Below are 25,373 nucleotides of genomic sequence, written 5' to 3'. Positions count from 1 at the left end.
TCATAGGAATTGCTACGCCTCAGATCAGGAGATTAAAAGCTCTGTTGGTTTTGGCCGATCTGAAAGATCATGCAGGACATGCCCTTTGTCTGTTTTGAGTCACTATTCAATATGTGTTATCATCACTGTGTGAGTGTGCAACACTAATACTGAGTTGGACGGTTGGGAAAATTTTTAATCTAACTAAAAGCTAAAATGCAAAGTATTATCGAGGCAGTAATAGCAGTAGCTTAGTCCAGGGATTGCTAAACCAGCATCTCCAGTTATCGCGCTGCTGCAGGACCGTCAATAGCGTCTGCATGCATGGAGGACATGCAAAGACATTTAATCCATTAGGTATATATGACGGCTTGCACTAGGAGGCCCGCTGTGACGTAGACGGACGGTGACTTGCTCTAGCATATACATGCTGCTAGTATAGCTAAAACGCTTGGCCAAAATCGAGCGGACCAAATAGAAGCAGCTGGGAGAGAAATTGTCTGCTCTCTCTGCTCTATCTATCTGCGCGTTTGATGGCATGGATAAGCTCTGCTGTTGATGCACACCTACGTATATGCAACGTAAGCGAGCCGTGCAGGTGAGAAGATCGACAGGCGCGCATACCCAAGCCAAGGAAGCTTGTTCAGGTGGGATGGTCGAGCAATTTCGAAGGATTCGTTCGCGTGTACGTGAGGGCGTGTACAGTCCTTTTTTCAAACCTTGGCCGTCGTCTTCTTCTTCTTCAGACTACAGCCATACAGTATTCAAGATAGCCTTTCGGTGGCACCTATTACTAGTAGTATTATTGCTTCATACATACCAGACAGTGCTTCAACTGCGATCTGGACCGTCCAGCTGGCCTGTCTCGTGGCGTCAACGCAAGAAACAGGCGCGGATCTGGAAAAAGCGCAGCGCCAAGCCCCCAGCGCCTGGCGCCGACCATCGAATCAAGTTGCCAAGGGCTCGAGCCACCAGCAACAAACGCACGCGGCTGGCTTGGGGCGCATGATAGATGATAGATAGGCCTAGGCTGAGCAAGAGTGCCTGGCAGCTGGAGTTGGAGGCTCGGGAAAAGCGGGTTCCTTGCTTTTTGAGTGTTTCTTGGCCTCGGAGTTGCCTCATCCTCGTCGAGGTACCTCAAGCTCCCTCGCTGCGGGGTGCGTGCCAAGGTATACCTGTTTTGATGGAAAGGCGTTGGATCATAAAGTGATTAGGCACGGTACTGTACGAAGCAGATGATCGGCTGCCCGTGCATGACACCATGTACTCATATGAAGTAATCCAGGTACCTAGGTGTAGTGGCAGGCGACTTTTTTTTCTCCCATCTCGTGCTCTCACGTTGCCACCACGTTCAATTTATTTTGTCCCGCGCGTTCCTTAGCAGGGCGACTGTCCAACTCCACCGTACCGGCAGCAGCATCGCAATTGCTAGGTAATTGATCTCATTTAGCACGGAGTACTCCGGTGGCTGGCGGTTTAGCTGTAAGCCCGGTGTTTGAATCTGTAAGCCTCTGCGTGATCCGCCCGGGTCTCGACCCGTATGCCTGTCATGTTGTGCCCACCCGCTGCTGCTTTTCAATACCTGACACTGCCTAATAGGCAATGCGGCGGATCTTGCTGCAGCGCCAACAGCCACTACCAGCAGCACCTGGACCTGGGAGACGCAGCGCGCGCGCCAGTGCCGCAGCAGGAATACGGCATGCATGTTTAGGTACATGAATAGTCCTGTCAACTTCGCGTCAGTGTCGCATCTATCTTGTTTTTTTCTTCTCATGCTTAGCATGCATATGGGAAATTGAATGTAACCCCCAGCTTCCAGCTTCTGGCTTCTGATACTAGTACCTGACAGTACCTGTGAGCACTGCCAAGATTTTCCGTAGTGCAAAGTAAAGCTATGGTATCATTTCAACATGTGCTGTCCAGTAGCGCGTGGCAGCAGGGAACAGCGTCATCGGTGCAGGCAGCAAGGCGAAGTTAAAGTCAAAAATAAGAGGAAATCAATTTTAGGGAAATAAATACAAAAATAAAATTATGATATGCTTATGCGCAGCCTTGCGCACTTTTTTTTAATTCTCTTCTTTCCTCTTCACTCTTTTTCTTCTTCTTCCTCCTCTCCTTGTTTTTTCCTCTCCCTTCAAAAAACAGCTGCCGACAAAAATACAGGGACAGCACTAAAAAATTCCCCACCACTATCCCTTCTAGCCTCTTCCAGGGCCGTACGTCACTTCCATCCACTTGAATTTACCGTGCCGGCCGCCTCTGTCCTCCCGGAACCATCACTAATAAGTCGCTACACGCCTACCTGACCTTCTTCCCATTTGTTTGCCGCCCCAGCTACTCTCTCTCTTCTTTCTCCTTTTCCATTTCATTTACTTGGACCTTCGCCAGCGAATACATTTTCCGTTTTCACGATTCAAACGGATCCGTCTGCTTCAGCCCAGCGTCACCTCTCCGACGTAGAGACTTTGTCTGCCCAGCAAAGAAAAAAAAAGAAGCCCACTACTTTTGCTGCTGGCAAACTTATTTCAAAACCCCGCATCATCGCACCTCCACGCCGAACACACGCTCGTCATTTCTCGGAAGCGAGTCGGTATCAGACACTGCGTTACATTTTCCATTCCTCTCTAACTTGTGCTGCTTCCACCATACAACCTGAGATTTTCTTCTCTTTTTCTTCTCCTTTTGTTTTATAAAAAATACTTGATTATAAAAAGGCACACAAAGGAACAGGATTTTTGAGTCAAGCAGCATAGAATTAATCAGCATACTCCAACCTCTGCCTTTCACCACGCCGTCGCTCGATAGCGGCGTCTCTTGGCAGCCATGTCTACTATTCAACAGATCAAAAACTTCATCCGCCACGGTATGACCAAGTTCCATCAGCTTTTCTCCGCATCCCCACCATTGATATGAACAGGCGGCCATCGCTCAAATCCAAAAAGTAGGCGAATAGGCTTAGCTAACAAAATTGAATCCTAGGCAAACAAGCTCGTGCCGGTAACTTTAACGAAGAGCCGCAAAAGAATGAAGCCCCTCAGTCGATTCCACAGCCACCCCCGGAGAAAACTGTAGCAACAGGTCCCGTATATGGAAAACCCGTCGGAAACCAGGAGCCCCTGTCAGCCTACTCAGAAGCTCCCACCGATCAGCAGAACCGAGCCGCGCAGGCAGGCAATGCCGCAGCCCACCATGTCGAGCCGGTTCAGGCCAATGGTACCAAGGGCAGGAGAGTAGACGAGGCGAACCTGGCTCAAATTGTTGCTGAAGAAAATGCTAGCAAGGGCAAGTTCCCGAAATACCCTGATTTGGATCGATGGGAGCTCCTAGAAAAAATGGGCGATGGTGCTTTCAGCAATGTTTATCGTGCGCGCGATCTGACCGGAGAGCATGGCGAGGTTGCCATCAAGGTCGTTCGCAAGTATGAGATGAATCGTATGCAAGTAAGTTGAAGCAATTCTTCATTTTGATCCTTGTTTCTTGTTTTGTCGTCATGAGATCCTATTTCCTTAGCTCTCTCGTTGCATCAATGTCGTTTCTTGCGTCGTCATCCCGCTTTTACCAACCACGGAGAGGGGTTTCCCCTAAAAATAGGGAAACAAACATTTACATCCAGACTTTCAAAAGATTCCAAAAGCTGCAGAGGTGCGAAATCTTATTTCCTAGAGTCACACTTTCAGCCCCATATCTTGGGTGCACAGTGTAACGTTGCCAGTAGTTGTGGCATCGAATATAAGGAGAGAAAGTTTGGAAATCACTGATGCTAACATCTAGCCTAGCGCTCCAATATCTTGAAAGAAGTTCAGATCATGCGTCAGCTTGACCACCCCAACATCGTCAAGCTCATTGAATTTTCCGAATCTAAGCAATACTACTACATTGTGCTGGAGCTGGCTCCCGGTGGCGAGCTGTTCCACCAGATCGTACGACTGACCTACTTCAGCGAGGAGCTATCTCGCCATGTCATCGTCCGGGTGGCCAGGGCGCTGGAGTACCTGCACGAAGAGAAGGGCGTTGTCCATCGGTAAGTCTTTTTTAGCAGTCCTCTATTCCCATTTCTAAGCAAGCTATGGTGGGTGGGACAGGGGATAGTCCCACCTTGACGTCATACCCGCCCTTGCCCAAACAGGCTTTTGCTGACACATGCATTGCAGCGACATCAAGCCGGAAAACATCCTCTTCAACCCGATACCTGTTATTCCCTCCAAGCACCAAAAGCCTAAACAGCCGGGAGATGAGGATAAGGTCGATGAGGGCGAGTTCATCCCTGGATATGGAGGTGGCGGCATTGGCGAAATCAAGATTGCCGACTTCGGCCTCTCCAAGATTGTGTGGGAAACACAAACCATGACACCCTGCGGCACCGTTGGCTACACTGCACCCGAGATCGTCAAGGATGAGAGATATTCCAAGTCGGTTGATATGTGGGCACTTGGTTGTGTTCTCTACACATTACTATGTGGCTTCCCGCCTTTCTATGACGAAAGTATCGAGGTTCTGACGGAAAAGGTTGCCAAGGGCCAATACACCTTCCTGTCGCCTTGGTGGGATGACATCTCCAAATCTGCCAAGGATTTGATCAGCCATCTTTTGACAGTGGACCCCGAGAAGCGTTACACCATCCGAGAGTTCCTTGCTCACCCATGGATTCAAGAAGTAGGACCAACCCCTAAAACTGAAAAGAGACCCGAGGTTGTGCCACTCAAGCCATTTGCAAACGCCCAATTCGAAGAAGCTGGAAAGCGATACGATTTCCGGTCTCCTGCAGCCGTCAATCTCCGTGAAGTTTTTGATGTCAGTTATGCTGTTCATCGCCAAGGAGAGGAAGAAATGCGAAGGGCCCAGATTGGAGCAAGAGCTGGAGGTGCTGGACGACCTCTTGGTGGTCTCAACGAAGAAGACGAAGAGGAGGAGGAGGAAGAAAGCGATGCCGATAACATGGACATCGATAAGGACACCAACAGCAAAACTCAGGCTCTAGAGCAGAGGATGCAAAGGGCCAATATCCAAGACCATGACAATACTCAAACTCGTGGCCGCGAGCGAGAGCGAGCCAATGAGAAAGGCTATGGACAGCATTCAGCAGCCGTGACCGCTGCTGCACGACAACAAGTGCGCGAACGACAGCGACAAAAGGGCGCGTTTGAGCTCAACCTTGACAATGCAACGCTGCTAGGGAAGCGAGGCAAGAAGATTCCCGTCATGGGAGCGTAGAAGCTCAATGTGGCTGAGCGATCCAAGCCCGCGACACCGGAAGATAAAACTGCCATGGATGGGATCTTTGCCATTGACTTCTCATCCATCTCAAGCGAGTCACCGAGGCGGGAGATGTCGCTGCCTCGTGTGGAGGAGTCCTTTATACGCGACATTTTACAACCAAGCATGGCGAGCGCAATTTACGACAAGGAATATGTGCCCGTCGGATCAGATAAAGACGCACACGGGCTTGATGCCATTATAGGAGGCGTATTGGAGTAACGAGGGAATGGGACGGAAATGTTCTGAGCGTGTTTTTTATTATTTTATTTTGTATCCAGCTTCTTAAATCTTGTAGAACAACAAAATGAGAAGCCTGAAGAACAATAGTATTGCGGGGCAGCATAAGGAGGAATCATGGCTGATATATGGGTAAGGGAGTTTTTGGTATGTTGTGAGCATGAATTTTTTTTGCTATTGCTAGTCGCTGCAGAAACTGGAGTTCTCGTACAGACAAACGGTACGACATGATTAAAATAGGGAATTGTTATCCAACACCCCAGTTTTGTTATCCAGCACCCCAGCCGTAGTTGAAGTTGCGAATTTTAAACTACTGCCTCTACTGCCTCTACTTCTACTGCTTCTACTGCTTCTACTGCTTCTACTGCTTCTACTGCTTCTACTGCTTCTACTGCTTCTACTGCTTCTACCGCTTCCAAGTGTTGTATACTTCGTAAATGTATATGTGTGTGTGTGGATTACAACTGGGGTGCTGGATAATGAAACCGGGGCTTTGAACAACAGTTTCCTTACATTGAATTCTTGTCATGTTTCTACATCTCATCGCTTCTTCTTACATGTGTTAACATTTTTGCATGTGCGCCCTATTTATTCGTTCAATTCAAGTCTCAGCTGAGGAGAAGAAAGGAGAGTGGACGGAAACAAAATCATCAAATAGGTGGGTGGGTAGTTGGGCATTGAGACTAGCAATGCACTCCACCCCCCTTTTTCTATTGTACAGTGCACTATCAATCTATGGGGTATGAATGTGTTGAGCCTTTTTTTTGAGGGCCTTTAGATAAAATGAAAATAAATAAAAAAAAATCCAGATGTGTTTGTTGTTGTTTCGTCGTTTGTCGAGTCCTGTTGACGTTTTTCTCTTCTTCTTAAAATCACCATGACATCATTATCCTTTCTGTCTTCCAATCTTCTCTCCGTTGTGCAGATCTTTCGATGTCATTAAGTATTATAAAAGAAAAGAGGAAAAATAAAAAGAGGCCCCTTGCGTCATGTATGTCGTGCATAATCCCCCTGCCTGCCATATCCGGTATCCGTCCAATCGTGTCATTCTTGGCACAATAAAAAGACAAAAAGAAAACTCCGTCGTGTAAGATAGAGAGAGATGAAATGAAATGTAACGACAGCAAAAAAAAAAAAAAAAAAAAAAAGGTAAAACCTAACATGGCCTGATGAAAAAGAACAAAATAGAGAAAAAAAAATAACCTGGTCAAGTTGATATCTCGTCAATTTAGATGATAGCCCCCAATAGATAAAAACGACAAAAAGAACAGAATTAGATTGCCAGAATCAGTAAATTTAGTTTGTTTGTTTGGCTCGTTGGTTCATGTTGTATTGGCCGATAAAGCAGACGTTAAGTTGGTATAAAAAATCAGAGCGCTGTAAAACAGCTGTATGTGTGCGAGTGTGTGTATTTGGATTCAGAGCCACAAGCCCTCAAGCGTCAAAGTAGCGCATAATAAAGGAAATTCGTTCTTCGTTCGATTCATATCCACGGCCTCACGTCGCGGGAACGAGTTGATAGTGATCTCCTTGGTGCAGGCGGAGGACCTAGCGGTTGGATAAAAGGTGTAGAGTCTGAAGGAGATAGAGGCATAAAGTGAGGAAAGTTCTGGTGAAAGTTCTGGTGAAAGTTCTGCTGATAGTTTTGATGATAGTTTTGATGATAGTTCGTAAAAGGTGGTGGCGCCATGGCTGTGGTGGGCGACATAAATGTGGTGGGCGCCATGAAGGGAGAAGCAAGAAGGAAACCCGGTGACATGCCGCCGTCAGTGGAATGGGAGAATCCTGAATCGGATGTCGCCGGCGAGTTAAATGAAGGTACCATCAGTGGGCGGAAGCTCGGTATCCGCTTGGTAACCCTGCGGAGAGATGGTGGTGTAGTGCTATTCTCAGATTCTGAGACATCCGAGTCGGGAAGGCTATGACGGGTCTGGCTCTGGCTATAGTTGTAGTTGTAGGTATTGGCAAAGTTATGGCTTTGGCTGCGGCCATGGCCACTGTTGAGGCTGTAACGGCTGGTAGACGTCCTGGCCCTTGGCCGTTGAGCCGGCACGCTTGGGACGTCCATCTGCCAGTCCATGTCCATTAAGTCCAATAACCCACCATCACTTGGGACGTCAAGGCCGGCAGCAGAAAATAGAGGCACAGTCTCGGGATAAGAGAGAGTAAAGGGTATCCAAAAAGATCGGTTAATAATGTCTTTGGCACGTTCTGGAGTAAAGCGCTGTATCGGATCCGTTGACGGGACCTCGGCCATGCGCTTCAAGATCCAAGCCAAGTACCGCGCATAGAGGGCCTGGCGCTCCGTGGATGAGTTGTGTAGGCGAGAGACGTAGCTGCGGGCAATGGTGTTGGCGATACTAGGCAACGTCACCATGCTTGCCTGGCCAGGACCAACCCGAACTCGTTCCAGTGCTTCGAAGCCATTCTTCATAAACTTGATGCATACGGGACAGGTGCGACCGCTGGCGACGCGCACGCTGAAGCCATCGGGATTGTCGGGCAATGGTGTCATGCCCTTGGCCAAGGCCCAGCAGCGAATGGCTTCCTTGGACTCTTCGGGACAGGTAATGCTGATGTGATCGGGAAAATAGGAGCGGTAGCCGTAGTGGATGAGGGCGGCGGTGCCGCAGACAGCGTAGGGAATGTGGTCAAAGAGGCGGCCGACGCACTCGATGACCTCGTTGACGGTGTCGATGTCCATCATGGCGGCGACGTTTAATTTCGGGTTCGGGTTCGATTGCGATTGCGTTTGCGACTTCAATTCACGCGGGTGCTGATGGTTAATTCTGGTGACAATGCTGGCGTAAGAGCCTCTGACCACCGTCCACTGCCAGCACCACCGCGGCCACCACGACGTCTGTTGGTAATTGTGGTGGTAACGGTGGTGATGGTGGTGGAAGCCGAAGAAGTCGAAGATGCAGACGCAGATATAGGTCGGTACTCGTGGACGCCGGCAGTGTAGTGCTGCTACGAGTTATAGTGGCCGTAACCGTTGGGACCGCCAACAGTTCCTCTGTTGACTACCCGGGCAGTACTGGTGTATGTAGCAAAGGTGGTATTCGAGGAGTGTATTCGTATCAGCCGACGCACAAGATCCCGGCGCCCCAGACTGCGGAGCAGGGGAGGATAGGCGATGATGCGATGCTATGTTTTTTCTTTGTTGTGGTGGCTCCTGCAGGTGCAGGTGATGGCAACGGCGATGACAGCAGCGGCGGCAAACAGGGGCTCGCGGGCGGATCTCCTGCGAGGTTAACCGACGCCGCGGCCACAGCGCTATCGTGTAAATGAATTCGAGGGCCCGGACGGTATCGGTGGTATGGGTGAGTGCCAGGTGCTACACGCATGGGGGTGGCCGTGGCCCATAGAGGGCGCAGCGGACGACGATGGGATGCTCGGGCAAGTATCGCCAGCAGCGCAATTCATGGGCGACAAGACACAAAATTGAAATGGACGACGATGTTGAAGAAAAGCGTGAATGCGGCGCCGCGACCCCTGCAGCTGCAGACACTGACACACACTGTACGAAGTACCAATTACGGGTACGGGTACAGGTACTCCCGGACCCAGACGTGCGATTCGCTCTTTGGAGACGCACTGTTGGTCTCCGTCGTTTTAAAGGCCAATGGTGCTTATAAACACGAAGCTGCTCGAATATTCCTCGCGTCTCCAGTGCCACCGCTGGTTAACGCGGCCAATCCGCGCAGCGCGTGTACACGTACCACGACCGCGATTGCTTCTATGGTGTTGTGTTACCGCCACAGCTGATGATATTAATTCGAGGTCCAATTTCTTGATTGTTGTTGGTGCGCCGCTGCTCATGCATCTGCTGGGGGGATCCGCTGGCGGGATCCACTGCCTGGCGCTGTCTGGCCCAGAAATGCCTGCTGCTGCAACCGCTAAAGAGTCCATACCCAGGCCTATGTACTAGCATATGGGGACGCGGATTGCTGCCGTGCAGCGAGCCACATAAGTGTTCCACAGCCTGCTCCTCTCTGAGTCCCTGTAGATGCTTTGGCTGGGCATTAGTACTCGCATACAGCCCGTCTTTGTACATAAGTGCCGTAACGTCGTCACCGCATATATACTTCTTGGGCACAAACAACTACCCAATTTCTGAAATGTCTCTCTTTTCCTGTTTCCCTGCCTTTGCCTCTGCTTCTTTTCTTTTTCTTCAGGCTGCATCTGCATCTGCATCTGTCGCAGCCCTCAGCGCTGCTAGTCCCGGTACTAGCTCTGCTGTTCGCAGTTAGTGGCTGCAGCGGCCTCTCAAAATGAGAGCCAGTCTGCAGCAGGCTGTGGCTCTCCGCAGCACCCTCTTCTCTCAGAAAAAATACCCACCGCGGCATCCACCCAGAGGCCAGGATGAATCAGCGTCCACCAGCCCGTCATCTGAGACTGTGGCCTGTCGCTGCTTGGGCGCCGCCGTGGGGCCTCCTCGCCTCTTTCCTCGAGGCCGCAATCCCTGTGGCTCTCCACGGGCCTGCGAGACACACCGTCTGTCCACTGATTGGGACCCCGGTCGCTGCGTGTTTACCAGGGCTCATGCGCGCCTCTGCTTCAGGGGAGGGAGGACCAGTGAAAAGAGGAGGGGTCGAGCCAGAGGGGTTACTGTAACTTGTTGACTTGGGGCTGAGGCCGCTTAGAGCGTCGCCGCCAATCGAACCAGCACCGGCTGATGCCAAAAACCGCCGTGTGACTGCTGCCAAGCTGGATCCCAGAGCCCAAGCGAGACCACAGATGGCGTGGGATATTTTGCCCTGTCTTGGGCAAGTGGCGAAGCGAAAACGTAATATGTCTTATTCTTCGTCGTAGTACTAAGCTGTTCGCTTCTTCCTTCGAGTTGTTGGTATGGCTTTCGTTGGGGTGTTCAACATGTGCGAGTGCGAGTGTGTGTATGAGTGCGTGGGCATATGTAAGCATTGCGCGAAGCACTCACACGATGCCGCGGGATACACCGACTTATACGGAATGGATCAACAGCATCATGCTGCCTTTGGAAGCAGCTGCTTTTGGGTGAATAAAATTTGACAGGGTGGTATCTTATCCTTGCCATTTTCTTTTCACTTGCATTATCCCAGTACGGAAGCGGTTTCCCTCTCTTCCTGTTTACAGCTTCTGCGGTTCGTAGTTCCCGCAGCTTATCATACAGAGATCTACCAAGAGTCAAAAAGGCGACATAGAGACCAATATTTTTTTCCATTAAAACAGTGACATGTCATGAATCGTACTACCCGACTACGGCTTCATGCCCTCTGGTGTAGGGGGGCCTAAGCATTCCTCCAGAGTGACAACGACAACGAACCAGCTACTAGTAATACCTACCACACGCACGCGGACACTACTATTCGCTCATGGTCACGCAAAAACCACCATATGACCGGCCACCGCCCCAGCATATAGCAACATGTTGTCTGATACACGGCCACCGCTCTTCAGACCCGTTCGTGTCATTCGAAGCTTCTTTTTAGCAGCAGTTTATAAAAAAAAAAATTATGGTCCTGTTCCTAAGTATTTCTCAAGTGCTGCCCAACTACCACCACCTTTTTTTGTGTGTAGTAGTAGCTTGAAGTAGTGCGAAAAGACCCGTGGTAATGGTTGCTCTCCCTGGTTTGCTCCTCCCTTATAACTCCTCCTCCGTCTCCATCTGGTCTTCATTTGATTGGGCAGCCGCTCCCAATGCCCCGTTCTTCTTTGGCATCGTCGCCTCCTTGTCAATCATCTGCCTCGACACCGACACAATGTTGTCCTCAATCAGCTCCTGGCCCACGTCCTCCAAGTGCTTCTTGGGATCTAGCTTGCCAACGTAGCGGGTCTTGAGTTGCTCCTTAGTCAGCTCAGTCTCCTCCTTGACTCTCTTCTCATAGCCGTCTGCCAGGCTGACTAGTCTCTCTAGACGCTCCTTGTTCTTCTGGCCCTCTGTCCGGAAATCATCCATTTCTAGAGCTTCCGTCCATACGTGCTTGTGGAGGTTCATAAGCATATTCTCTTCCAGTGCCGTCTTGCGGTAGTTGATACCAATCGAGTAGTAGTGTCGGTTGAGTCCATGGATCAAAGCCTGGATGGATGGCTTGTTCAAGTGTCCCAGATTACTTGTGCTCTGTCGAGGCTCCTGGCCCATCATGAGTAGTTGCGGGTTGATAAGTCGGAAAGCATCGATGACGACCTTGCCCTTCACTGACTGTATAGGATCGACAACGACTGCCACTGCACGGGGGTTCAGCTGCTCAAACGACTGCTGAGTATTTATATCAACAGAAGAAAGCCAGCAGCCAAATCCAGGGTGAGAGTGGTACCATCCGACGACAGCCTCCGGTCTATTCGTCTCCATTAGCCACAGTCATAACATAATTTGGCTTTCTCCTTCCAGACCAGCCATATAGGGTTCGTAGCAGCTTACCTTCCAGTTTGCCGCAGCATGTCCATCATCTTGGTCTGAAATACAGGGTCGACGGCTTCAACACTGACACCTGTTCCGCTCTGGGGCATGGCAAACACATCCATGACCTTGACTGTGAAATCGTCGACGAACTCGCCCAGCATGAGACCCATAACTTCCATCGGCACGCCTGCTCGGCCGTGCCGGAGCATCTTCAGCAAGGCTAGGGATGAGATGTAGACGGTTTCTGAGTTATCGATCAGGCTGATGTTATCCTGTGATGATGACGCCCGTTAGCCACAAATCACTGCAGATAATCTCGGACATGCAGCTTGCTCCAGCTGGAGGGGCTATAGCTGCGTCCAAGTGATGCAATTCCAGCTGATCCAAAGCTTACCGTGCCTGGAGTAACTCCTCCCAATCCCATGCCACCTCCGCCCAACAGATTCCTGAATCGCTCCATGTTCAAAGTCGTGAAATATGCTTGTGGTTGACGGTGTAGATGATGTATGTGAAGAAATTTGAAAGAAAAGTCGTAATTGGAAAGCTGTAGAAGCGACAGGGAGAGGCGTATGTGTGCGTGTTTGCGTGTTCCTAACTTGGAGTTTAGGCCCCTCTAGAAGCTACTAAGCTGCTGATATCAATGACCGTTGACGCAGTTGTCCGGCAGCCTGCTACATGGGTTAGCAGCTGAATAATCAAGTCACGTGCAGAACGTTCCGATCAATTGGCCACGCTTACGTTAGTACGGACTAGTACCCAGCAAGCCTTGCCCAGCTACTTTTCTTCGGCATAGACAGGCCAATCAGATGCCACTGCCGCAGATGACAAACTTTTCCCAGCGTGTTTAGCGGACCAGACCGAGATTTGCAGCCTTGCCGCCCCAATATTTATCCGCGTGTGTTCGCCAGCTGCTGCAGCAGCCTCTCTTGGCCGCCGCGCTTCCCTTGCCGAAAGTTAATCGGCTTTCCGCTACTACCATACTCAACTTTGCTTCACATCTTCGCCGCCAACGCAGCTATGCGAAAATCCTTTTGACCGAATCACTCGCATTGCTGCTCCATCCGATTTTGGATTTTACTATTTCTTTGTTACTCTTTTTCCCCATCCAGAGTAGCATCAACCACAGCCTGCCAACCGGCGCCTCTCCAACTCTTACAAGCAAAGCAGCTCAGCGTTGCAACTTTTCCACATGGGCGACACCACCATGTCGGGACTCGGTTCGGTGGCCCTTAATGGGTCATCACCGAAGAAAGTCGCCTACTTTTACGATTCTGACATTGGAAACTATGCCTACGTCACCGGCCATCCTATGAAACCTCATCGAATTCGTCTGGCCCACAGTCTGATTATGCAGTACAATCTGTATCAGAAGATGGAGATTTACGTATGTAAACCATTAGCCTCTTGTTATTGCGACTCCTCGTCACAATGGCAGTACCCAATGCCATTTTCGATGGGATACTGACAATGCAACAGCGCGCCAAACCGGCTACTCGCGGCGAAATGACCCAGTTCCATACCGACGATTACATCGATTTCTTGCAAAAGGTTACCCCCGACAACATGGACAGCTACATGCGAGAGCAGGGAAAATACAATGTCGGCGATGACTGCCCCGTTTTCGACGGCCTCTTCGAATTCTGCGGCATCAGTGCCGGCGGCAGTATGGAGGGCGCAGCGCGTCTCAATCGACAAAAGTGCGATATCGCCATCAACTGGGCTGGCGGTCTACATCACGCGAAAAAGTGCGAAGCCAGTGGCTTCTGCTACGTGAATGGTGCGTTCTTTTATACATTCATATAAATTCCCATGCGAATCGAATCCATATCATCGTGTAATCTGTATAATCTAACCACTGGCTGGCAGACATCGTCCTCGGAATCCTCGAACTCCTTCGGTTTATGAAGCGTGTGCTCTACATCGACATTGACGTTCACCACGGTGATGGCGTTGAGGAGGCTTTCTACACCACAGATCGTGTCATGACCGTTTCATTTCACAAATATGGTGAATACTTCCCCGGTACCGGCGAGCTTCGCGACATTGGCATTGGGCAGGGCAAGAACTACGCCGTCAATTTCCCTCTCCGCGACGGTATCACCGATGATTCGTACAAATCCATCTTCGAGCCCGTCATTGAGAACGTCATGAAATACTTCCAGCCCGAGGCTGTCGTCTTGCAATGTGGTGGAGACAGTCTGTCTGGAGATCGTCTGGGTGCTTTCAACCTGAGCATGGATGGTCACGCCAACTGTGTCAACTTCGTCAAGAGCTTCAACTTGCCTACTTTGGTTCTTGGTGGAGGCGGCTACACCATGCGCAATGTTGCCCGAACGTGGGCATTTGAGACTGGTGTCCTGGTTGGTCAAGAGATGGACCGGACCCTTCCATACAACGAGTATTACGAGGTTGGTCCAATGTTATCCTTTTGTCATGATTTAGAGCGTCTTGGGCTAATTTGACTACCAGTATTATGCTCCCGATTTTGAGCTCAATGTTAGGTCATCCAACATGGAGAATTCCAACAGCAGAGAATATCTGGAGAAGATTACTGCTGCTGTCATTGATAACCTCCGCCACACCGGCCCGGCCCCATCGGTTCAGATGCAAGATGTTCCTCGGAAACCATTTGGTGGCATGACTGATGAAGAGGAGGCCGAGCTAGATGATATGGACGAAGATGAAAACAAAGACGTCCGAATGACTGAACATCGCTGGGACAAGCGTATCGAGCATGAAAATGAATTTGAACCCAGCGACGATGATGAAATGGCCCGCGCAAACGGAGCCACTCGTGCTAACGGCAACAAGAGAAGCTTTAACGATTACCGTAAAGGCGACAAGGAAGATAACAGCGAACGCAACTCCCCCGCCGAAGCCACCAATGGCGATGCTCCTGAAGCGCCAGCCGCAGAGGAATCCCACGATGTGAACGATGATACCATCGAGGATTTTGCTGCCGAGCAAGAAAAGATGGCTGTCGATAAAGAGGCTGAGCCCAGTGAGCCTGAAAAAGATAAAGAGGCAGAGAAAGAAAGTGAACAAGAAAAGGACAGCGACAAAGAAAAAGACAAGGTAGATGATGATGGCGATGTTGGCATGGCCGACGAAGAGGAGCCTAAGGAAGAAAAGGCCATCAAGGAAGAGCAGGTTGAACCCGAACCAGCTCCCGAACGAGTTCCCAGCAAGAGCCCCGTAGCGGAAGAAAAGCCAAAAGAGAGTTTAAAAGAGAATTCTGAGCCAGCCGCTGATGCCACTACCGAAGCTGCTGCTACTGCTGAAGTTGAAGCTGAAGCTGCTAGCGAAGTTGCTGCTGATGCTACTGATGCTGCTACTACTGAAAAACCAGCTGTCGAAGAAGAAGAATCAAAGCCTTCAGAAGCCGAGCCCGAAAAGTCCCCTGAGGCATCAGCCGAGGCGAAAGAGAAGGCCGAACAGTCTGCAGACGCAATGGAGGTTGATCAAGAAAAGGACGAAGCTGAGCCCAAGAAGGCCAGCACACCGCCTGCTTGAGCATCCCTGAGCAGCAAGACCCTCGGTTTGATTTAAACGGAGCAGAGAAACTCCAATTCACGTTGATGCAGTTCACGTTGTAGATCAGTGGGCAGGCGAGAGAGGCGTTTTCGGCGCAAGGGATACTGGCAGGCCACATAAAAAACAGATGGCAATATCGAGCCATTTGTTGAGCGCCAGGCTAATGTCTTGTTCAATTCTTTATTGTTTATCAAGTTTGGCTGATTTTTACTTATTTCTTTTTGCTTGGAGTCTATATCAATAGCGTACAAAAGAGTAATTCTATAACCAATTCAATAAATACGTCTTGGAAAACCACTATCATGAAATAGCTGCAAACATCGCGAAAGACAATTGTCTTCTAACCTATTCAACCAAGAATAATATCTAGGTATCTGAGTGAGTGATGCACCTCGCTCCCCACTCCAGCAACACCGAGATTCTTCCGGCATGCGAGGCTGCTGCAAGGTACCCACTAAGCCTCTTGCTATTGACGGCAAAAAAAAAAGAGGTCCAGAAAAAAAAGGTAGCAAGGCGGCTCGTGTCCCACCATCGAAACTGTACACACTTTGGGCCTATCGCCCTGACCTGATAAGAAAAGTGAAGAGAGGGAGTCTATCGTCCAAAGACGCCCAAGTCAATGTAGCGCTAACAAATCCATCGACTACGCCTCATTGAGAGGGGAGAAGACGAAGAAGAATAAAAAGAAGGGAAGAAGGAAGGCTGCCTGGTGACTCATATACGCCAGTCACTTTTATACTTTTATATTTTTATTATTTTGCATTGCCACCATCAGCACCTTTGCCCTTCGACAGCCCGTACCATCTCGAAATTTCAACCACCGCTCCAGCCTCAAGCAGGCTCACAGATTCTCCCTCCGCAGCGTCGCAATGTCGGCCCCCGTCGCTGCTGGCTCCTCGAGGGCCAATGGCAGCGATGCCGACTCCGCGAAGCTGGCCGTCCTCAAGGAGCTGCTCTACGACCGGTGCAGGGAAGAAGGCGACATGTTTTCGCAGGACGACCTCCTCAGGATGGAGGTGATTCCCAATCGGGACCTGCTGCTGCTTGCGCGGGTCGTGCAGTCGCTCAGCGATGACAAACTGTTTATTACCATGAGGGAGGCGTCGGGACAGGTGCTGTGGAAGTGGCGAGACAAGCAGGAGGCGCATAAGTGAGGATATATCCCCATTCCCAATGCATGGTTCAAATCTGCATGTGTCCTATGATGAAAATGGCTTTGCTAACCGTGTGTTCGTACTACAGGTATAAGCAATGTACGACAGACGAGCAAGTCATGGTATATTCCCTAATCGACGACTCCGGCGGCGACGGTATATGGACGCAGACGCTGCAGAAGCGCCTCAACATGCACGACTCGGTCCTCAAGAACGCCATCAAGCAGCTGCAGGCAAAGGGCCTCATTGCGCCCTTCAAAAACGTCGAGCACCCCAACAAGAAGATGTACATCAAGGCCTCCATCCGGCCCAGCGACCGCGCCACCGGAGGGCCTTGGTATACAGACCAGGATTTGGACGAGGCCTTCATCGAGGACCTGCAGCGAGTCGTCTTCGATTTTATCAAGCGCCAGAGCAGCTATCATAGCACTCACGGCGCCGCTACAGCCAGAGCAGCAGCTGGAGCCACACAGGCTCCCAAGAAGGGTGTCATCAAGGGCGGCCTCGCAGCAGCAGATGCGAACAAGGGCAAGAAGCGCGACGCCTCCGAGATGGAAGGCAAAGCCCCTGCCCCCAAACCCGCCTCGTCTTCCCGCAGAGAACCGGCTCTCTTGCCCTTACCGGCCGGCTACACGGCCTACCCGACCGTCCGCGACATCGCCCGCCTCCTCTCCTCCAGCGGCATCACCAACAACACCATCCTGTCTGAGGGCGACGTCAAGAAGCTCGTCGATGTCCTCGTCTGGGACAACCTCGTCGAGCCCGTCCGCATCGCTGGCAAAGTCGGCTATCGAGTCTCGCGCATCGCCAAGCAGTCCGTCGAGAGCTGGGCCGGCCGCGAAGACCCTTCGGGCCGTGATGGCGGGCCGGAACTGTACGTCAGCCCATTGGCGGAGGTGCCCTGCGGACGGTGCCCCGTGTTCGATCTATGCGAGGATGGCGGTCCTGTAGGGCCTAGCAATTGTGAATATTTCAAAAAGTGGCTGGGCAAGGATGAGATTTTTTAAGAGATTGGAGGGAGATGGGGGAATAAAATTTTATCAGATATCAATTTGCATTGTTTGGAGTTTATTTTGGCATGGGATATTCCTCGCAGCAATCTGTTGGGAATATGTATATATCTCTCTATACTTGGCACTTGGCGCATAATGGGTCCGCAGATAGGCTATTGCAGAAGATTGAGCGTAAAAATACATATTGTATTGAGACTCAACACATGCAGCTTCTCACAAGCTTTTACATGACATATGTAAAGCGTACCTACTTTGGAGGAAGCGTGCTGGCATTCCTCGTCTATTTAGGTCACAGATGGGCATATTATTCGACGCAATGTATTTGTATTTTTGTTCTGCTTTGCAGCACCCTAATGACTAGCTAAAGGATATAGCGATATAGTCGCTCTTTTGAGCCTCTTTTTTATCCCGCCACAACAAAAAATCATGGTCTCAGACTGCCGCCAAATGGACATGCAGAGCATGTAGCCGTACTACACAAGCTTACAGAGCACCGCAGTCGACAATGGTGGGGCGGGGCTCGTACTTGACCTTGCCGTCGTCACGGCCGGTGGCCTCAAGAGCGACAACAATGGGCATGGAGGCCTCGTCAACCTCGCCGAAAACGACGTGGCGGCCGTTCAACCAAGAGGTGACAACGGTGGTGATGAAGAACTGTGAGCCGTTGCTATTTTCATGGTAAATTAGACGATGTCGCGCAAAGACGATTGGTTGAGATGAACTTACGTGTTGGGGCCAGCGTTGGCCATGGACAGCAGACCGGGGCGGTCGTGCTTCAGCTGGAAGTTCTCATCGGCAAACTTCTCGCCGTAGATGGACTTACCGCCGGTACCCTAGAAAGGTGTTAGTCAACTGTCTTTTACCCATTTTCTCTCTTTAGGCGGGTAATCCATACGTTACCGCGGGTGAAGTCACCACCCTGGAGCATGAAGTTGGGGATGATTCGGTGGAAAGATGAGCCCTTGTAGCCGAAGCCCTTCTCACCAGTGCAGAGAGCCTTGAAGTTGGCGGTGGTCTTGGGGACAACGTCGTCGTACAGGGTGAAGTTGATGCGACCGGACTGCTCTGTTATCGTAGACGTATTAGTGCCAAGTTTCAAGGATGGCTACATCTACGTGAGGTGATAATTGAGAGAAAGGAAAGAAGCAGCCAATCAATGCCAGAGCAGACGCGGCCAAAGCGGTAGAGGGATTAAACAAAGGGTTAAACAAAGAGAGAGGAGAGCAGTGTGTCAAGATTTGAGATTCGAGATTCAACACAACCACCTCACTTTGTCTTTGCAGCTTTCCATTGACAGCGCTAGCGAATTGGGGGTTTCGGAAGAATAAACTCACCCTTGATCTCAGCGGTGGGCTTGCCGTCCTTGAAGACGGGTCCCTTCCAGGTGATGTCGAAGAAACTGCATTGGTAGGGTTAGAGGATGCTGATGTTCTTGGAGAAGCTCACATAGCACTTACACTTTAGACATTTTGGCTGGCTGTGAATAGAATCGAGTGGTTGCAAAGGTGGATGAAGCAGCAATGCGTTGAGGGAGAGAGAAAGTTCTTAAGCCGGGGGAGCAAAAGGTATGGCGGGGTAGGAGGGGTTGGAAGAAAGCTGATCTCATTTTGAATTGTGCTGGAGGGGTAAAGCATTAGTAACAGAAAACAGCCAATCAGAACCGCGGACAAGGGAGACGGTGGGGTGCGAGGAGAGGAGCCGATCACGTGTTTTTGGCCCAGGGTACGCGGCAGCTTGACGTCGCCGCCAAATTAGCGGGCGGCAAAGCTCGGAGCTCCCAAGCTTTCAGAGCTCGATCCCACGGCGTTGCTGATGGCTCTGGCGCAGCAATTGCTCGGCCCTCGCATCTGCCATGGCTCAGCGATCGCCAGGCTCGCTCTGGAGGCCCGAAACAGCCCAGCAGCCGTCGGAATGGCTGGACTCGACGCGGTTCTGCCTCAATTGGCCCATTGGCCCCGATCGCCATCCGAGAGCTGACGTGACTTGGTGTGCGCCGTGCTGCAGGTGGGCGGTGGGCAGAGGCGCACCATGATTGGACAGCCAAGCATGAAGCCCTTCCAACCTATTCCTGCGGGCGGAGCTGCTCCGCCTATCATTTGGCCCATGCCCAGAAGAAAGCTGATTGTTTGGAATTGTGCGCAGCTCCCAGCAAACAAATGGCCAAACCCGGTTCAAAGGCCCGAGGCAAGCCCGCCAGGCGGTGCAATTCCTGAGGGGCGCGCAATTGGTTGAAACTGTCCCAACAAGAGCAGATTTTTTTTCCTGTTGCTTGAAGCATGTCCATGGCCGCTGGTCCATTTGCATAGGCGGGATAATGGGTTGCGAGTGCTAGGGATTGGGAGAGGAGCACGTAGAGGAGACAAAAAAAAAAGAGAAGCATACCTTGGAGGTCAACGTATTACAGTGATGATTCTACACAAAAAGATCCAAGCAAAAAATGTAGCCTGGGTACCGGGGGTGATGGGACAGCTCGCAGAAAGGTGAAGAGTTTTGGGTGATGTCAGTACCGCCAGTGCGCACTGCTGCCATTCTGGCCTGAAGTCTCAGGCTGTCTTTGCGCGGATCCGGCGCAGGTCGATGTTAATAATCCAATCGCAGGCCTAGAGAATGGGGAACTCGGTCAAGCGGGTAGGCATTTAATGCACGGATCGACTACATGTTCAGCCAAGAGTGCCTCTATGCCCAGTAAAACACAAAAAGATGCTATACAACATGTTACAGTCCTTAACTGATATGCTAATCTTAATGCACCAGGACAGTAGTTGCCAGCTCCCTAAGCCTTGACAACTGAATAACCTCAATTGACTGCGACAGCCAGTAGCTTACATCACGTGACCCCCGGAGTCTTCGTAACGTGTTAGCAGCCCGAGCTAGTGGACCCAGCGCTTGTGTCCAAGTGTCCAGGCTCGGCGACACCGTGTAGCTCCAACCATCATCGACAGTCTCGTCACCCATCCGGCTCTGCCTTTCACTTTCTCTTGGACATCTCTGCCGCGTTTTTTCTGCTGATTGGGTCTATTCACAATGGATTTTAACGATTTGAAGAATACCGTCTCGAACCTGACCTTGTACGATCTCAAGGCCGGGTTCCGGAAGGCGCAGAATGGTATGACGCTCTCTTCGCAGCCCAATGGAATTTAAAGGGGATTCATGCTAACGCCGGTGATCGATTAGCCGTCATGAATTATACCGAGATGGAAGCAAAGGTTTGCTTTAGCCATGGCAATACGACGGAACATGTTTGCTAAGATTGCGGCGCGTTAGGTGCGAGAAGCGACAAATAACGAGCCATGGGGAGCATCGTCCACTCTGATGCAGGAGATTGCCAACGGCACATTCAATTAGTACGTACGCACGCACGCGTTGCGCCCAGATGGATGCATATCTGCCGGATTCTAACGCCGATGCAGTCAACAACTCAATGAGATTATGCCAATGATCTATCGTCGATTCACGGAGAAGGCTGCAGAGGAGTGGCGCCAAATCTACAAGAGTTTACAACTACTCGAATTCCTCATCAAGCATGGTTCGGAGCGTGTTGTTGACGATGCACGCGGACACATTACGCTTCTGAAAATGCTGCGCCAGTTCCATTTCATTGACCAGAATGGCAAAGATCAAGGTATCAACGTACGAAACCGAGCCAAGGAACTTGCTGAACTCCTGGGTGACGTTGACCGGATTCGCTCCGAGCGCAAAAAGGCTCGAGTAACGAAGAACAAGTATACTGGCTCTGAGGGAGGTATGGGTATGGGCGGCTTCTCAAGCGGCGGCAGCGGTCGCTTTGGAGGCTTCGGCAGTGAGTCTGGTGGCTATGGCGGTGGTGGTGGCTCTACGGAGTATGGCGGATACTCTGGTGGTGTATATGGCGATGGTGGCGGCTTCGGTGGCCAAACGAGCGATTTCCACGATACCCAAAACCGATCAGAACGATTCGAAGAGTATGACGAGTATGACGAGGGAGCGCGACCCGCGGCCAGTTCTTCTCGTCCCACCAGAAGTGCAGAACGCTCTCCGGTCAAAAAGGCAACGGCGCCGCCTCCCAAGCAGAAAGAACCTGAGGTGGACCTCTTCTCATTTGACGAGCCTGCTGCAGCTGCTCCAGCAGCCGCATCAAGCAGCTCAGGATTGGGCGGATTCGCTCCCCTCAGCTCCACTGCCGCCGCTCCCGCCGATGACGATGATGAATTCGACGACTTTCAAGAAGCCGCTCCCACAGCGCCTGCAGCTCAACCTTTAGCACCTTCAGCCGGCTTCTCTCAGCCCCTATCTCCAACTTCGCCAACTTCGCCAAATTATTCAAGCACCCAATTCGCTGCTCCAAAGCCCCTGTCGGCTCCCCAGCAAGCTGGCATTAGTCAGATGGTCAACATTGCTTCCATCTCACCAGCCGGCAGCGCCAATGCCACGCCTGCTGCAGCGGGTTCGGCATTCAGCATTCCAGTGCAGCCTGCGAAGCCTGCAGGCTTCCAACCCACAGGACCCAATTACTTTGGTACTGTGCAGGCACAACCTACTGGAGGATCTGTTTCATCCATGACTCCCACTGCCAGTCTGCAACCTGCCAGCAAGTCCAATGGCAAAGCAGCTGCCTCTGGTGGCGGAGATGCATTCGGTGCTCTCTGGGGCAAAGCCAGCGTCGGCATCAAGAAGCCTAGCACTCCCACCTCTGGGCCAGCACTGGGCCAACTGGCTAAGGAGAAGAGCAGCGCTAGCATCTGGGGAGCACCCGCAGCAAACCCCTCTTCAGCTCCACAGGGGGGTTCCGCCTCTGGAGATTTGCTTGGATAAGTAGGCAGAGGCGAGATGGGGGTATGGTGAGGAATAGGTTATAAAATAATATGAGATGGTGGCTGGAACATGTCGGTAAAAAGCAGCGTTCGAGACCATCCCAAACGCGAGCGATGGAGATGCAGCATTTCTGAAGCTGGGATTTTAGATAGGCGTTCACGGCGCACGTGTTGATGAATTTGAGAGCAATAATTTGGAACAGCTGAACAAAAGTGTAGCCGTGAATAACCAGAATGATTCGTGTACATGAAGGCGGGAACAAAAACCGGTTTTCTCGGCGCATCGTCTAGCTGTTCGCGTTTCATGCCATACCGTGAACCCGGCCAGCTGTGCCGACAAAAGTCGTCGATTGGCCCAAACCAGTTCCCTCTTTTTATTCCGCCTCAACAAAACATGCGGCCGACCATGCAGCCGCCTCGTAAAGTGAAAACAATCCGTCGAGCTGAGCCTCAACTCTTTTGCCTGCGCGAATGCAGGAACGCGATGCCGGATACAGGGGTGCCGAGTGAATCTTGCCCAGCGGAGCGCTCCGATCCAATCGTCCGGCTGGTGGGGCTTGATCCTCCGGCTCACCGAACAGGTATCCGGCGCTTAACATGGTGAGATCCATGAACGATGCAGAAATAACCGAGAATTTGAGAGTAAAGCTCTGTATTGTTATTGGCTGGCAGGGCGGCTGAATGGGCTCACCTTGAAACTTGACAGGGGATATTTTTATGAGGGTGGTGGAGCGAGTTTCTATTCTAATTGTAGTTGCTGGGAGATTTGCGAGAAAGAATCTTGGAAATCTAGATGGATGGGCCTGAAACGCGGCGCGCTTATTTTGTCTCGCTTGACTGCGGCAAAGGTTATGGGACCAGTTTGATGGCTTGATCCATGCCGATTTCGCGCGTGTATGGCGTTTGAAGAATGGCAGAGGATAGTAGGTGCAATTTACGAGATGGGAAATATATAAGAGTCCTTTGAGCCTCCTTTGTGCGTTTAGATCTCTCTTTCCTCTGTATAACCAATTCATTCATCACACGCTATTCCCTTTTCTTTTTCTGTTTCCTTTGTTACTATTCCTGTCTTTCTTTCTCAATTCACAGTCTACGATACTATTGTCTTTCATCAGAATTTTAACGCCCTTCTTTCTCATATTATTGCCCCAGCTCCAAATATCTTTCAAGCTTCATCCATCTCTCTATAAAGATCTCTTGAAGAGATCCACAGCCCCAATTCTTATAAACCCTCCTTTCTTTTCCTTTTTCCTTTTCTTTTCTTTCCTTTCGACCTTTATTGGTCGAATATCCCGTCGGCAAAATTTCATCCTTTTCAGCTTCGCCGTCTCCCATCCCGCAATACTCTAAACATTTCCCTCTCAAGACGGCAAAGCGCACTCGGCCCAAACTCTCGATTCAAACTCTACGTCGTGTCAATATGGGTTCTCCGCCGGCCTTTGGCGCCTTGGGCGCAATGTTTACGGCAATGAGACTTATGCAGGCAGTGTCTCTCATTACAATTATTGGTCTTACGGGCAACTTTGTTGCAGAGCTGGTCTCTACTTCTTTTTCTACTCCATCTGCTCTAATTGGCACACTGGTTGTGGTAGGCTTTTGTTTTCCCTTTTGGTGTGAGTAGTTGACGTTGAAGGTTGACCATCTACAATAGGCATGTCTGGCTATGGTGTACATCATCATCTCTTACATCCTTTACTGGGACCATATGCTTCCTCTCCTCATTGCTACAGCTGCAGATGGACTATGCTTCATCGCATCCATTGTCGTGGCTTGTGTCGTTGGCAGGCCTGTAAGCTACCTCAATTGCAGTGCTTTCCCCCAAAAGGGAAACACAGGCGACTTCATCTACTCGCTCTTTGCCAACGTCAAGCATTCGTCTTCCGATGTCTTCCAGTGGGTTGATCCCAGCAAGACATCTTGTTATGAGATCAAAGCCATCTGGGGCCTCTCCATTGCCACCTCCATCTTATTCTTCATGTCAGCTGTCGCCGCCATCTGCCTGTGGAAGCGTGTCAAGGGAGGCGCAGACCGCCCTCGCAAAACTATGGACCTCGAATGAGGGTATAGCTGCCGTGACGGTTTCTCGGGGGTGCCTCCGACTCCAAATGTGCTGCGCAAGGCCCGGAGCCTTGGGACTATGGCAATGGCAAACGCACAGCATCAGGATCGGAGGTCTCTGTATGATAGCTCTGATGAGGATCTCGACATGAACATCCCCGTTCAAGTCCTCAACGACTCCCATCCTTACTTCCCCCCGCCACCCACGGCAGCCAAGAAGACGAAGCGGCCTCGTATGCGAAGCATTAATCGTCCGGTTGAGGAGATGCCGCCGTTACCACCACTACCACCAGCTTTCGCAACTAATAAGCCACCACCCATTCCTCCAACTCCGCTGTCATCATCAAACTTGAGCTTGCCACCTGCGAGCCCAATGTCTGTGACTGGAAAGACGAAGCGCAAGACGCTTCTCCAGCGGATAGAAGGTTGGTGGGACTTGGGATTGCTGGAGAGGAGACAGACGCTGTTTGGAGCCTCGAAATCTGGATGAGTTTTTCTTTTGTTTTAAAAAAAGGTGATGAATTGAGATGCGGTTAAGACGTAATGTGTGATAGGGACTGGTTTTGGACAACAATTTTTGGTTATAATTATACTACCTTACACACGAAGATCGTGTGGATCACAGGCAACTTCTGTTTGGAAGATAAGGAGGTAATTTGCTTTTCGGGAAATGGAATCCTTCGCATCGGGAAAATGATATCAGCAAGAAAATTAGAAACAAACGCAGTCAATTGCACATGGTTAATAAATTAGTTTTTCATTTACATGATAGACTTTACTGTTGAATGGATTACATACTATAAGAATACGAAGCAATGGCTTGAAATAGCCAACATCAGCCTCGAAAGCCATCCGCGGCTTATTCTTAGGGTAGCATCCAAATCGGGAAATACATCGCGCTCCGTACTGTGCGAATGCCGCGGCGCATCCTCAGCCTTATGCACTCCTTGCAGCCTCTCCTGTCTGTTTG

At 50.7% G+C, this 25,373-nt stretch overlaps 9 protein-coding genes across 9 annotated transcripts; 5 read left to right on the top strand and 4 right to left on the bottom strand.

The window, feature by feature from the left end:
• Positions 1–2,802: 2,802 nt before the first annotated feature.
• On the top strand, positions 2,803–5,190 carry GGI43DRAFT_387090 (kinase-like domain-containing protein; the record flags this gene model as incomplete). Its single annotated transcript, XM_083203881.1, has 4 exons — positions 2,803–2,842; positions 2,959–3,419; positions 3,756–4,000; positions 4,131–5,190. 4 exons carry the CDS (start codon positions 2,803–2,805, stop codon positions 5,188–5,190), a joined length of 1,806 nt encoding a protein of 601 aa, XP_083057008.1.
• Positions 5,191–6,955: 1,765 nt separating this feature from the next.
• GGI43DRAFT_425154 (uncharacterized protein) lies at positions 6,956–8,898 on the bottom strand (the record flags this gene model as incomplete). The annotated part of the gene is made up of 4 exons (XM_083208474.1): positions 6,956–8,442; positions 8,482–8,495; positions 8,566–8,619; positions 8,816–8,898. 4 exons carry the CDS (start codon positions 8,896–8,898, stop codon positions 6,956–6,958), a joined length of 1,638 nt encoding a protein of 545 aa, XP_083057007.1.
• A 1,754-nt stretch (positions 8,899–10,652) lies between these two features.
• GGI43DRAFT_414377 (proteasome regulatory particle lid subunit RPN11) lies at positions 10,653–12,555 on the bottom strand. Its single transcript, XM_083207031.1, has 3 exons — positions 12,249–12,555; positions 11,873–12,126; positions 10,653–11,789 (listed from the first exon to the last, which is right to left on the bottom strand). The coding sequence occupies exons 1-3, from the start codon at positions 12,312–12,314 to the stop codon at positions 11,096–11,098; spliced, it is 1,014 nt and encodes a 337-aa protein (XP_083057006.1). The 5' UTR covers positions 12,315–12,555; the 3' UTR covers positions 10,653–11,095.
• A 290-nt stretch (positions 12,556–12,845) lies between these two features.
• On the top strand, positions 12,846–15,705 carry GGI43DRAFT_199723 (histone deacetylase RPD3). The gene is made up of 4 exons (XM_083200053.1): positions 12,846–13,238; positions 13,331–13,631; positions 13,721–14,262; positions 14,324–15,705. Exons 1-4 carry the CDS (start codon positions 13,044–13,046, stop codon positions 15,365–15,367), a joined length of 2,082 nt encoding a protein of 693 aa, XP_083057005.1. The 5' UTR covers positions 12,846–13,043; the 3' UTR covers positions 15,368–15,705.
• Positions 15,706–16,151: 446 nt separating this feature from the next.
• On the top strand, positions 16,152–17,847 carry GGI43DRAFT_199725 (DNA-directed RNA polymerase III subunit C34). The gene is made up of 2 exons (XM_083200054.1): positions 16,152–16,538; positions 16,631–17,847. Exons 1-2 carry the CDS (start codon positions 16,258–16,260, stop codon positions 17,547–17,549), a joined length of 1,200 nt encoding a protein of 399 aa, XP_083057004.1. The 5' UTR covers positions 16,152–16,257; the 3' UTR covers positions 17,550–17,847.
• Positions 17,848–17,963: 116 nt separating this feature from the next.
• Positions 17,964–19,156, bottom strand: GGI43DRAFT_414374 (peptidylprolyl isomerase). Its single transcript, XM_083207030.1, has 5 exons — positions 19,013–19,156; positions 18,890–18,954; positions 18,451–18,620; positions 18,282–18,388; positions 17,964–18,222 (listed from the first exon to the last, which is right to left on the bottom strand). The coding sequence occupies exons 1-5, from the start codon at positions 19,021–19,023 to the stop codon at positions 18,039–18,041; spliced, it is 537 nt and encodes a 178-aa protein (XP_083057003.1). The 5' UTR covers positions 19,024–19,156; the 3' UTR covers positions 17,964–18,038.
• A 1,063-nt stretch (positions 19,157–20,219) lies between these two features.
• GGI43DRAFT_199729 (ENTH domain-containing protein) lies at positions 20,220–22,533 on the top strand. The gene is made up of 4 exons (XM_083200055.1): positions 20,220–20,661; positions 20,730–20,761; positions 20,820–20,899; positions 20,966–22,533. The coding sequence occupies exons 1-4, from the start codon at positions 20,580–20,582 to the stop codon at positions 22,344–22,346; spliced, it is 1,575 nt and encodes a 524-aa protein (XP_083057002.1). The 5' UTR covers positions 20,220–20,579; the 3' UTR covers positions 22,347–22,533.
• Positions 22,497–23,552, bottom strand: GGI43DRAFT_200154 (uncharacterized protein). The gene has a single exon (XM_083200056.1). It carries the CDS (start codon positions 23,359–23,361, stop codon positions 22,720–22,722), a length of 642 nt encoding a protein of 213 aa, XP_083057001.1. The 5' UTR covers positions 23,362–23,552; the 3' UTR covers positions 22,497–22,719.
• A 213-nt stretch (positions 23,553–23,765) lies between these two features.
• GGI43DRAFT_425148 (uncharacterized protein) lies at positions 23,766–24,893 on the top strand (the record flags this gene model as incomplete). Its single annotated transcript, XM_083208473.1, has 3 exons — positions 23,766–23,933; positions 23,997–24,366; positions 24,406–24,893. 3 exons carry the CDS (start codon positions 23,766–23,768, stop codon positions 24,891–24,893), a joined length of 1,026 nt encoding a protein of 341 aa, XP_083057000.1.
• Positions 24,894–25,373: the final 480 nt, after the last annotated feature.

Source organism: Trichoderma evansii (assembly GCF_050947405.1).
Source record: "Trichoderma evansii strain SZMC 28006 chromosome Unknown GGI43scaffold_23, whole genome shotgun sequence".
In the NCBI taxonomy this organism is placed as follows: domain Eukaryota; kingdom Fungi; phylum Ascomycota; class Sordariomycetes; order Hypocreales; family Hypocreaceae; genus Trichoderma; species Trichoderma evansii.
Note: the sequence above shows the minus strand (reverse complement) of the source record. Positions and strands in the feature narration are given on the sequence as shown.